This window comes from Mytilus trossulus, chromosome 1 (assembly GCF_036588685.1).
Source record: "Mytilus trossulus isolate FHL-02 chromosome 1, PNRI_Mtr1.1.1.hap1, whole genome shotgun sequence".
Taxonomy (NCBI): domain Eukaryota; kingdom Metazoa; phylum Mollusca; class Bivalvia; order Mytilida; family Mytilidae; genus Mytilus; species Mytilus trossulus.
Window position 1 is genome coordinate 84,513,788 of NC_086373.1, and position 12,107 is coordinate 84,525,894.

A 12,107-nucleotide genomic window follows, 5' to 3' on the forward strand; every position below is an offset into this window, starting at 1 on the left:
GCGGATAAAAATCATTTAGGGCAGTGTGTTACCTTGAGAATAGGTCAAAATTTTATAATACGTATTTTATTCATCCGATATGACAATAAACATTACACACATAAGGGATAAGGATTTAGAAGGATTTCCATTTTTTTCTCAAAGAAATTCTTGTAAATCACCTCTCAAAATACAAAACATAGTAATTTAGTTCTTCAAATTAAACTGATAGAAAAGTTTTCAATTTAATCAATTAATAAATTTTATAACACATTCTAGTATATCTACTTAGAAAAAACATTTTGATGCTAGAAAAGTGTCATAACTGTCACATCTAGTAATAATAAGCATTTTTACTCAAACAAGGTTGTGACATAAATGTTACAGTCAAAGTCAAGAATTGGTTGCACCATACAATGTCCAATTTTCTCAACCCAGAAGGGACATGTATTTGCATATTTTTTTTTATATTCAAATAAAAATTAAACAGTCCCATTTTGTCCAAATGAAAGTCAGTTTCTGAAATATAGCGGAAATCTTGTAATACTCATTCTTTCATTGACTCTATCAATAATAAGATTTGATCATCAATTACAAAAATAAAACTGTTGCTTGAATATACGTATGCTTTTTATATTATTTTCTACAACCTCAAGCTAAAATATATTTGAAAGGATTTTCGCAATATACGTTCATGGGTGTTTATGCATAAGAGCATTGGGATTTTTTTTAATGTGGAAAAAGGTGGGGTGAGGAGGGTGGTATAAAAAAAAACGGAATTTGTTAAGGGCAAATTTCTAAATTAATATTACAAACATCTGACGGAGTGTCTTGCGAATGGACAACATCATTGGTAAAAAATATGCTCTGAATGCAATTGCAGTTTCCTCCTACGACACACATTTTATCCACTAACTTTTAAAAGTTAATATTAAATTTTGCTTTAATATCCTTTATCATTATTGTATGGATGAAGTTTAAGAAACATAAGCATTTTACAGCTATCAACTATACCTTTCCATTACCTGTAAAGAAGGTCTGAAATTGACGTATGTGGACTAGTAATTGTCTTCAAACCGGTACAGTTTTAGATGTGAATCCAAAAGAACAACACGATATTAAAGTTAAATTTCAATCACTTACTTTGTGTAAGGATATAACAAAGAAAGTTTTATGTGTTCATTTTTGTAATTGTATTTAAAATGATTTTATAGACATATTGATAAGGGTTACCATTATACTGTTGTCGTCTATTCACTGCGTGTGGTATTTTTAAATGTATATTAAATTGTCAATATATTGATAATACCAATGCGTAACTTTTCTTTCTATCTGCATTGAAATTCTGTACAACTTGATTTGAGTTTTGCCCATGATTGAGTCTTCCTAAAATGTTGATGAAGTTATATGAAATCATTAACGAAAAAACAGCCGACGACTTAAAATAATTATAGAGTATAGGTCATTCATAAACTTTAGGGGACTCAAGCGATATTGGTCTAATGTAGATTAATCCCAATTTAAAAATAATCACAAACATAAGTTACAACAAGGTAAAGGTAATGATAGCACGCCATTATTTCATATTAGCAGGTTAATGATTTTTACTTTATCATAGAATTTTTTAACATGATATAAGATTTGACACAAGTAATACAACTCATTTAATAAATTTCCTGTCATAAAAGTAATAATTTTTCGAAATACTCAGGATTTTCTTATTCCAGGCATAGATTACCGTAGCTGTATTTGTCGCAACTCTTTGGAATGTTTGGGGCTTCAATGATCTTCAACTATGTACTTGTTTGGTTAAAAAACTTTTTTCATCTGAACGTAACTGATGAGTCATGTAGACAAAACGCGCGTCTGGTGTTTCAAATTATTATCCTGGTACCTTTGATAACTATCTGAACTGTTGTCTAAATATACGTTACGATATATGGATGAATAAAGACGAAATAGAACAATAACAAATTTCGGAAGCGCAACAAAATTAAGCCGACATGGAGGGTGCATACACTTTACCTTTAAAGTTAAATTGTTTGTATGCACATTGAACATCAAATTTATGTGACGTATATAATTTTTCTAACGTCAGACACTCAAATCAATCCATGTGTTCTTAGACAGTAGATGTTATTGTGTCCTGTTAAATTGTTCCCTTTTAAAAAGTTTTGGATTCTCATATATTCTATGTATAATTTTTGGACTAGTTTGAATCTCGGTCTATTTCTGTAATTTATTCTTACATACTTTTGATTTTTTAACCCTGTATGCGTACATTGCCTATGTAAATTTTAAAATTGTTTGTATGCACATTGAACGACAAATTTATGTGACGTATATAATTTTTCTGACGTCGGACACTCAAGTAGATCCATGTGTTCGTGGATAGGTTTTTGTGTCCTGTTAAATTGTTCCTTTTAAAAGTTTTGGATTCTCATAAATTCTATGTATAACTTTTGGACTAGTTTGATTTCTGTAATTTATTCTTACATACTTTTGATTTTTTAACCCTGTCTGCGCTCATTGCCTATGTAAAATTTAAAATTGTTTATAATCCAGGTACTTTTGATAACTATTGTATGCACATTGAACGACAAATTTATGTGACGTATATAATTTTTCTGACGTCAGACACTCAAATCAATCCATGTGTTCGTAGATAGTAGATGTTGTTGTGTCCTGTTAAATTGTTATACGATGATGACTGATGTTCCCATATTTTGACTATTTTATTGATTGTGACTGTTTATTTAACGCATCATGTAAATGTAACGGAATTTGATGAGACTGTTATTAAAGTGAGAGGGTTAGCGCTATAGAACCAGGTTTAATCCACCATTTTCTACATTTGAAAATGCCTGTACCAAGTCAGGAATATGACAGTTCTTGTCCATTCGTTTTTGATGCGTTTTGTTTTTTGATTTTGCCATGTGATTATGGACTTTCCAAATTGATTTTCCTCTGAGTTCAGTATTTTTGTGATTTTACTTTTTAACATATACAGAAATTCTATCTATGTGGGATACTGAACTTGTTTAAGGACATTGATATTAAGAAGCTGTCTCACGAAAACATATGTTCGACTTTAATCAGATATACAGTGACTCACGTCGTCTTCAATTGAATTTTGTTGAATAATTGATGCATTGGAAATCATCACACATCTACTGTTTTGTATAGTGTTAAATGACATGAAGAGTTGTTCAGTGTCACTGCTAAGCAAATTGAACAAAAACGCACTATGTTACGTACATAAAGAAAGAGCCGTTGAGCTGAGAAAGAATCTTATAGTTCAATGAAAATGTTTGTTTGGGAATATAAAATTGAAACGATGGAGCATGTACGGTGATCTTAGTCCCCGTTTACATTTGAAAGAAATTGAACCCATTTTTATTTGAATCGACCTTAAAAAGAACAGTTCGTGTAAACATTTGCGAAAGCAAGATCGATCGAGATCGATCTCTTTCAATACATTGCATTTAAACTGCAAAATAAAAAGAACTGTTCTGACCGTTTTACATTTCGAAAATAAAAAATCATAAAAAAAAAGAGTAGTAAAATAACGTTTGCATCTCGGGTGGACAATCACATACGGCGAATTCCTTGATATCATTTTTGGATCATCAACATTTCATGTTCAGTGATAAATTAACTTTTTGATTCACACTGGGTTCAATGTACGAAAACCATAAGCCTATATGTCTACCATAGATGATTATTTTAACGATAGTAGGAGTAAACATGTTTTATGATTCAATTTTGTATTCACACTTTTGTGCAGCTAACCCTCGATCATCTATCAAGTTGTGCAGCTAAATTTATATTTTTTTTTATAAACAAACAAATATATAAAAAGTCCGTCACATATGACATCTGAACAGGTCACCGCCATGTAGAACTATCTAAAAAGATAAAACATAAACAGTATAAAGTTATATTTAGTTTGACTAACAAAATAAAAAAACTATTCCCAATTTCAAAATTCTTGCAACATAAGTTGCAACTTAAACTCAAATTTTAACATAAGTTAAAGGTCAATTTCGACCAATGGTCAATGTTTATTAAAGTTAATAAACAATCACACGTGAATCTACACGTGGACAAGCTATATAGCCACGTGTATTATATAACAAGAATACATCTGTAGGAGCTACTTTTGATATAGAATTAAAAATCTAACCACTTTGTCTATTCAAATGTAAACGTGACAGAAATTGACTGCAGATAAAGAAGATCGAATCAGACGATAAAATATAAATCAAAATGCATGTTTTCAATGGCATTTTGAATGAAGTCGTCATATCAATTGTTTTCCATATTATATCCTGCGTTTTTATCAGTCCGCTTTTTTTAAAACCAAAACCCCGACACTGATGTTATCATTGAAGCATACAAAATGAAATCGTTCTTTTCGATAGCTGTTAAAAATGGGATAAGGATATGGAGACCATGTGTTTGTCCTTTGTCACATAAACACTGCTTTATATATCTTTATTAAAGCAGTAGTTACTTCATCTTCCAAATCACCTCTATCATTAATGCTTGTCTTATAACTGGCATACTCTTTTACCCTTTTCTTGTATGTTAATCCCTCAATTGCCTTTATAAACGCGTTTCTTAATGTCATTTACATAAACTGTTATAAGTAAATATATATACTATGGTATACATTTTCAGTAAATATTTAAACATCAATTTGATAAAGATAATTATTAAAGGAAAATGACAATATTTGATTTAGTTTTTCTTGTATTTAAGAATATCAATTATATGATTATATATCAAACATATATGGTGTGTTTTCGAATATGTCTTAACTGTTATAAAACAAATCCTTACATTGTAACACGACTGTTTAAAGAGCAAAACATATCTTACGTTGATTTAAATCAAATTTTGACTACGGGTCTTTAAACATTGTTGAGTAGTATCTATTGTAAAGTCACTTATATAAGTGTAACTATTGATGTTAACTTTAAAAAAGTTGAAAATCTATGACAAAAGATTTCCTTTCGAGTTCAAAATTTCGGAGGAAAAAGATGTTTGAGCAATAACCATTCATCAAAACATAATTGGTAGTTGTGAAACAGTACAATAATAGTAACAAACAACGGACATCAGTTCCAAATCTTGCTTTAGCTTAGAATGTAAACCATATACACTATCTTTTAGTGCGTTCGAGTGCTTATGCCTTAGATATGGTTTTACAACTGATAGAATATAAAGGAGTTGAAAACAAAAACAAACAACTTTTAGGGATTGTGGTCCTTAATGCTCTTCAACTTCGTACTTTTTTTGGCCTTTAACTTTTTTAGATTCGAGCGTCACTGATGAGTCTTTTGTAGACGAAACGCGCGTCTGGCGTATATACAAAATTTAGTCCTGGTATCTATGATGAGTTTATAAAATAGTTTGCACTTAGTATATTCTTGCATTCTTTGATGAGCCTGTCATACAAGTAAGAGGTTTAGCTAGCTATAAAACCAGGTGCATTCCACCATTTTCTACATTAGAAAATGCCTGTTCCAAGTCAGGAATATGACAGTTGTTATCCATTCGTTTGATGTGTTTGGACTTTTGATTTTGCCTTTTGATTTTGGATTTTCCTTTTTGAATTTTTCTCGGAGTTCAGTATTTTTGTGTTTTTACTTTTTAGTGCATGCAATTCCTTCAAGATATTTCAAAGCATGCTTATTATTTTTAATGATTCATATTGCCAGCACTTCGGTGTTGACATGAATATCAAGTATATGGTCATTGTATTAAATTTCCTGTTACAAAACTTTGTTTAGAAAAACTAAGGCTTTTCTTATCCCAGGAATGTATTACCTTAGTCGTATTTGGCACAACTTCTTGGAATTTTGGATCCTCAAAGCTTTGCAACTTTATACTTGTTTGGCTTTATACATGTTTTGATCTGAGCGTCATTGATGAGTCTTTATGTAGCTGGTGTATTCAAATTATAATCCCGGTACCTTTGATAAATATTGTACCAGTACTATATTTAACATCTGTAACTGTGCAAAATATCGGCTTTTCCAGGAATGTTTTCTAAATGCAACTGGGTTCATTATTAATATTCTTAAATGTATAATAAGTGTTGCAACATTAATTTTTATTTCATAATTCCTATATGTTAGTACATAAAACTCTCTTTTGGAGAGTAGTTCGCAGTATTAATCATCATCGCATTTAGATAAACTGATCTATTCTTGACATTCATATTTTGTTATTCGTTGTTCTAAATTTAGATAGGGCTAAAATAAAAAACGCATCAAATTAACGAAGTTTTATTTTTTATTCTAAAATAATCATCTCTACGCACATTCTTAACATTCATAGGTCGGTGTTATAAAGTTCACCACACTTTATTACCGTATCATCTGTTACAGTAATTATAATTGACAGATCAGCAACTCTCACATGTCTGCACGTTCTTAAATAAACATGCAATTAAATAGATCAATTGAAGTTCTTATACACATGTTGTCATTCTGTAGTCTGACCATCAAACGATGTACTTGTTAATAAATTAGTTATAGAAACTGGATTGTATTATTACATAGCAAAGATATTACACATTTGGCGACGAGGAAAAAAATGAATATTAAAATAAATGTGAATTTCTACAAGTGAGAATGCCGACTTACGGGAAATTAGACATTTTTGATGAATCCGAAGATTGGACACAATATGTAGAACGTATGGAACATTATTTTAATGCTAATGAGATAGACGAAGAAGACCAGAAAAGGGATATTTTCTTAAGTGTATGTGGGAAGAATACCTACAAATTAATAAGGGATTTATTAGCACCAGCCAAACCAGGAACGAAGTCACTGGCCGATTTAACAAAACTAGTGAAAGACCACCGAGATCCAGTACCATCATAAAGATTTAAATTTAACAGTAGAACAAGACACAGCGATGAGTCAGTGAGGACATTTATTGCAGCACTAAGAAGTCTGACAGAACACTGTAATTATGGTGACACGTTAAATGCGATGTTACGTGACAGGTTAGTCGTCGGGATAAAGAGTGACCGTATACAGAGGAGGCTGCTAGCAGAGCCGAATTTAACATTTGATAAGACATTGGAAATTGCTACCGCTATGGAGACTGCAGAGAAGAATGCACAGGACATCCAAGCGAGTGGGACAAATGGAACATTTCAGAAACAAATCAATAAAGTTTCAAAATCATATACAAGAAACAACTCTGGAAATTCGAAACAAGTAGATTGTTACCGGTGTGGAGAAAATCACTTAGCCGCTGAATGCAGGTTTAAGGATGTAAAATGCCACAGCTGTAAAAAGAAAGGAAATATCGCAAAGATATGCCGTAGCAAATCTGACAATGGGAAGTTAAGTGAAAATCACAGAGAGTTTAAATCACGTTTTAAACCACGTGCTCATTTCATGGAGCAGGATGAAACTAGCGAAAGTGAAAGTGAAAATGAAGTTTACTCAGTTTTTCATTTTGGAAATAAATCTAATGAGGCATATAAAGTGCAAATCAATGTGAATGAATGTGAAATAGCCATGGAAATAGATACAGGAGCGTCCGTATCTATCATGAGCGAGGATACTTACAAGGAATATAAGTCGAAATTCAGAATCGAACCGACAAGTGCTAAACTCCGAACATATATGGGAGAGCAGATTCCTGTAATAGGACGTGCAATCGTCAATGTCATCTACAAGAAGGAAAGTTCAAAATTACCATTACTGATAGTGAAGCGTAAAGGTCCGAATTTACTAGGCCGAGACTGGTTGAACAAACTCCAACTGGATTGGAAGGATATTTTCTCCGTCGTTGGAAGTGATAATCAATCGAGGAATTTAAATGTGATCTTGGAAGCAAATAAGGAGGTTTTCAAAGATGAACTTGGAACTGTAAAAGGCATGAAAGCCAAGATTTATGTCGATGAGAGTGCCGTACCGAAATATTTCAAGGCTCGCCCTTTGCCGTATGCGTTAAAGGATAAAGTGGAGATGGAACTTGAACGTCTTGAGAAGGAGGGTCAGATTCAACAAGTAGAATTTTCCGACTGGGCCGCTCCGATAGTACCCGTAGTTAAAGAGAACGGATCTATTAGAATTTGTGGTGACTACAAGGTAACCGTTAATGCCGTTTCAAAGTTAGACAATTACCCGATTCCTAAAACAGAGGATTTATACGCAACGCTTGGAGGAGGACAAGAATATACAAAATTGGACTTAAATCAAGCATATCAAAAAATTGAACTTGATGAGGACAGTAAGAGGTATGTGACTATAAACACGCATAAGGGTTTATTCAGATACAATAGACTTCCGTATGGTGAAGCGTCCAGCCCAGGTATTTTCCAAAGAACACTTGAAAATGTTGTGCAAGGTATAGCCAATATTTTGGTTCGAGTAGATGATATACTGATAACGGGTAAAACAAGAGAGGAACATATAAATACTCTTTCTGAGGTATTGTCTAGATTTAAGAGAATCGGAATTCGGTTAAAGAAACAGAAATGTGTGTTCATGGCCGAAGAAGTTGTTTATTTGGGATTTAAAATAAACAAACACGGAATCTATCCAGTCGAGAGTAAAGTTGAGGCGATCGATAAAGCACCAAGTCCGACAAACGTGACAGAACTGAAAGCTTATCTTGGAATGCTGAACTATTACAATAGATTCTTAGCGAATTTGTCTCACTTGTTAAAGCCGCTACATGTACTTCTACAGAAAGACACAAAATGGAGTTGGGGAAAAGAACAGGAAAAAGCGTTCGTAGAGTCAAAACAGCTGTTGAAATCCGCATCAGTACTTGTACATTTCGATCCGAAAAAGAAATTAATCTTAGCATGTGATGCATCTCCGTATGGATTAGGCGCCGTACTTTCGCATAAAATGGACGACGGCATTGACAAACCAATAGCTTATACATCTCGAACACTTTCTTCAGCAGAGAAGAATTATTCCGTTCTTGAGAAGGAGAGTCTTGCAATAATATTTGGTATCAAGAAATTTCATCAATATTTGTATGGACACCCCGTTACAATCATAACCGATCACAAGCCGCTCATAGGTTTATTTCGAGAAGATAAACCTATACCGACAATGGCCGCATCTCGAATTCAAAGGTGGGCACTGACGTTAGCTGCATATGAGTACACGATTGTATACAAAGAAGGGAGTTTGAATGGTAATGCGGATGGACTAAGTAGACTTCCGCTGAAAACAAACATTGAAAAGACACCAACGCCAGGTGATACTATATTATTAATGGAACATTTAGCCACTACGCCAGTTGATGCTAAACAAATTCAAAAGTGGACACGCAAGGACACAATACTATCTATGGTTCTTAGATACATTTTGAATGGATGGCCGTCAAAATGTCCAAGTGAAGACATGAGACCGTATTTTAGTAGAAAAACTGAACTGTGTAGTCAGGACGGATGCATATTGTGGGGAGGAAGAGTAATTATACCACAACCAGGACGTGAAGCCATGTTAAATGAATTACACCAAGGACATCCAGGGATTACTAGAATGAAAAGTCTAGCAAGAAGCTACATATGGTGGCCGGGAATGGACAATGACTTGGAATTAACTGTAGTTAATTGTTATAGTTGTCAGGAAAACCGCAAGTTACCAGCAGAAGCACCGTTACATCCGTGGGAATATCCGAGCCATCCGTGGTCGAGAATACACATAGACTTTGCAGGACCATTCATGAACAAATCATTTCTAATTATGGTTGATGCGTATTCAAAATGGATAGACATATACGTAATGAATTCTACAACATCCGAAGCTACGATTGCAAAACTTGAACAAACGTTTGCAACACATGGATTATGTGATCTCATTATTAGTGATAATGGAGGCGCATTTACTAGCAAGGAATTCGCCGATTATGTGAAATCAAATGGAATTGAACATCGTACTTCCGCGCCGTGGCATCCAGCTAGTAATGGTTGTGCTGAACGAGCAGTTCAGAGTTTCAAAGAAGGTATGAAGAAAATCAAAGAAGGAACTGTCCAGGAAAAGTTGAACCGTTTTCTTTTCAACTACCGTATAACGCCACAAACAACGACAGGATTGGCACCATCAGAATTGCTTATGAAAAGGAAACTCAAGTCGCGTCTAGATTTAGTTTTTCCAAATATCGAGAAGCGAGTTCAGGAGAGACAACAAAAACAAAAACATTATCACGATAAGAAATCTGTGAACAGACAAATTAATGTAGGACAGGGAGTATTTGCCCGAAATTTCGCAATTGGTTCGAAGATTAAATGGATTCCGGGAGAAGTTATAAAACAATCAGGACCACTTTCATTTCATATTAAATTGCAAGATGGACGTGTCATTCGGAGACATATTGACCACATCAGAGTACGAAACTTGGATTGCACAAACAACGAAAATGAAGAAAAATATGACAATGACAGTGATTTGTTTGAGCCAGAAATAACTATACCGATAAGTACTCCTGAGACCGAACAACCGCAAATCGAGAAACCGTCAAACAAGACTGAACAAATGGAACCACGCTATCCGAAGAGAATAAGAAAAGAACCATCGCATTTAAAGGATTTTGTGTTAAAATAAATGGTTGATTTATAAAGAGGCATAATAATCCTCGCAACCGTTTGGAGTGCATTACGTACTTCGCAGTGCATGTGTGTACATATCAATTAGTGTAAGAAATAACAACAAGACCAGTGCGAACATTTTTATTTTTATTTTCATAGTAGGACATTATAGTTTCAGTGCAGACAAACTTTAACGAATGAATCTTTGTGATCTGTCATTTTTATTTGTTTACAAACTGATATGGACTTATCAATCAGTAGCCGTGAAAAGAAATTAATTTTCTGTAATTGAGTTAATTTGTTTTTAATTTGTTTTTATCTAAGGAAGGAGAAGTGTTATAAAGTTCACCACACTTTATTACCGTATTATCTGTTACAGTAATTATAATTGACAGATCAGCAACTCTCACATGTCTGCACGTTCTTAAATAAACATGCAATTAAATAGATCAATTGAAGTTCTTATACACATGTTGTCATTCTGTAGTCTGACCATCAAACGATGTACTTGTTAATAAATTAGTTATAGAAACTGGATTGTATTATTACATAGCAAAGATATTACAGTCGGTTTCACAATTATGCTATATTGTTTAGAGTATCTCTATTTTGTACCCCCTGCATATTACGTATAATTAATTATGATGGCCAAGTGTATTTCAAAGAATTGCATACAAAACAAATACAAATTCCACAGAAATCTGAAATACTGTGAATTACGTAATACCTTGATTCCTGATACAGATAATTATAACGAAATATTTAAATAAGATTCGGTCGACATCGAAAGCTTTTTAAAAAAGGGCAGTCATGTTCAACTTAAATATTTACCTGCTTGATAGTTCTATCTCGTCATATGGAAGCGTATAAGGGACATCCTTCGTTATTTTTTTCTCTCAAATTGTTGACTTTTTTTCTTTGAACTATCAACTTTAATCTTACTATTTCCAGCATAAATTTTGAAATTATCATCTTTAATCTTGGAATACTAGTAATGAACTTTAATTTTAGAATTATCAAATTTAAACTTTGGAATAATCAATTTTGATATTACCAACTTTAATTTTTGAATTTCCAACTTTAATCTTGGGATTATCAACTTTATTCTGGAAAATTCCAACTATTATCTTCGAAAAAGTAAAATCACAAAAATAAGGAACTCAGAGGACAATCTAATCGGAAGGTCTATTATCACATGGCGAAATCAAATGAGAAAAACACATAAAAAACGAATGGACGAGAACTGTCATATTCCTGACTTGGTACAGGCATTCTCAAATGTAGAAAATGGTGGATTAAACCTGGTTTTATATCGCTAAACCTCTCACTGTGATGACATTCTCATCAAATTCCGTCAATTTAAATCTTAGAAATGCCATATATATTACTTCTTGTCTATAGTTTATTGTGTTTCTAAATTTATACATAATCGACAAATAATTATTATCGTTAAAAAAAAATATTTTTTTTGGTTAAATATTAAAGAAAAAAAGATTTTTTTCTAAAGTCTTGAATAGCTCAACGAAGCATAATGTCCTTGAAGGAG

At 32.9% G+C, this 12,107-nt stretch overlaps 1 protein-coding gene across 1 annotated transcript; it reads left to right on the top strand.

The window, feature by feature from the left end:
* The first annotated feature begins 6,989 nt into the window (after positions 1 to 6,989).
* LOC134698689 (uncharacterized protein K02A2.6-like) lies at positions 6,990 to 10,577 on the top strand. Its single transcript, XM_063560510.1, has one exon. It carries the CDS (start codon positions 6,990 to 6,992, stop codon positions 10,575 to 10,577), a length of 3,588 nt encoding a protein of 1,195 aa, XP_063416580.1.
* The last annotated feature ends 1,530 nt before the right edge of the window (positions 10,578 to 12,107 follow it).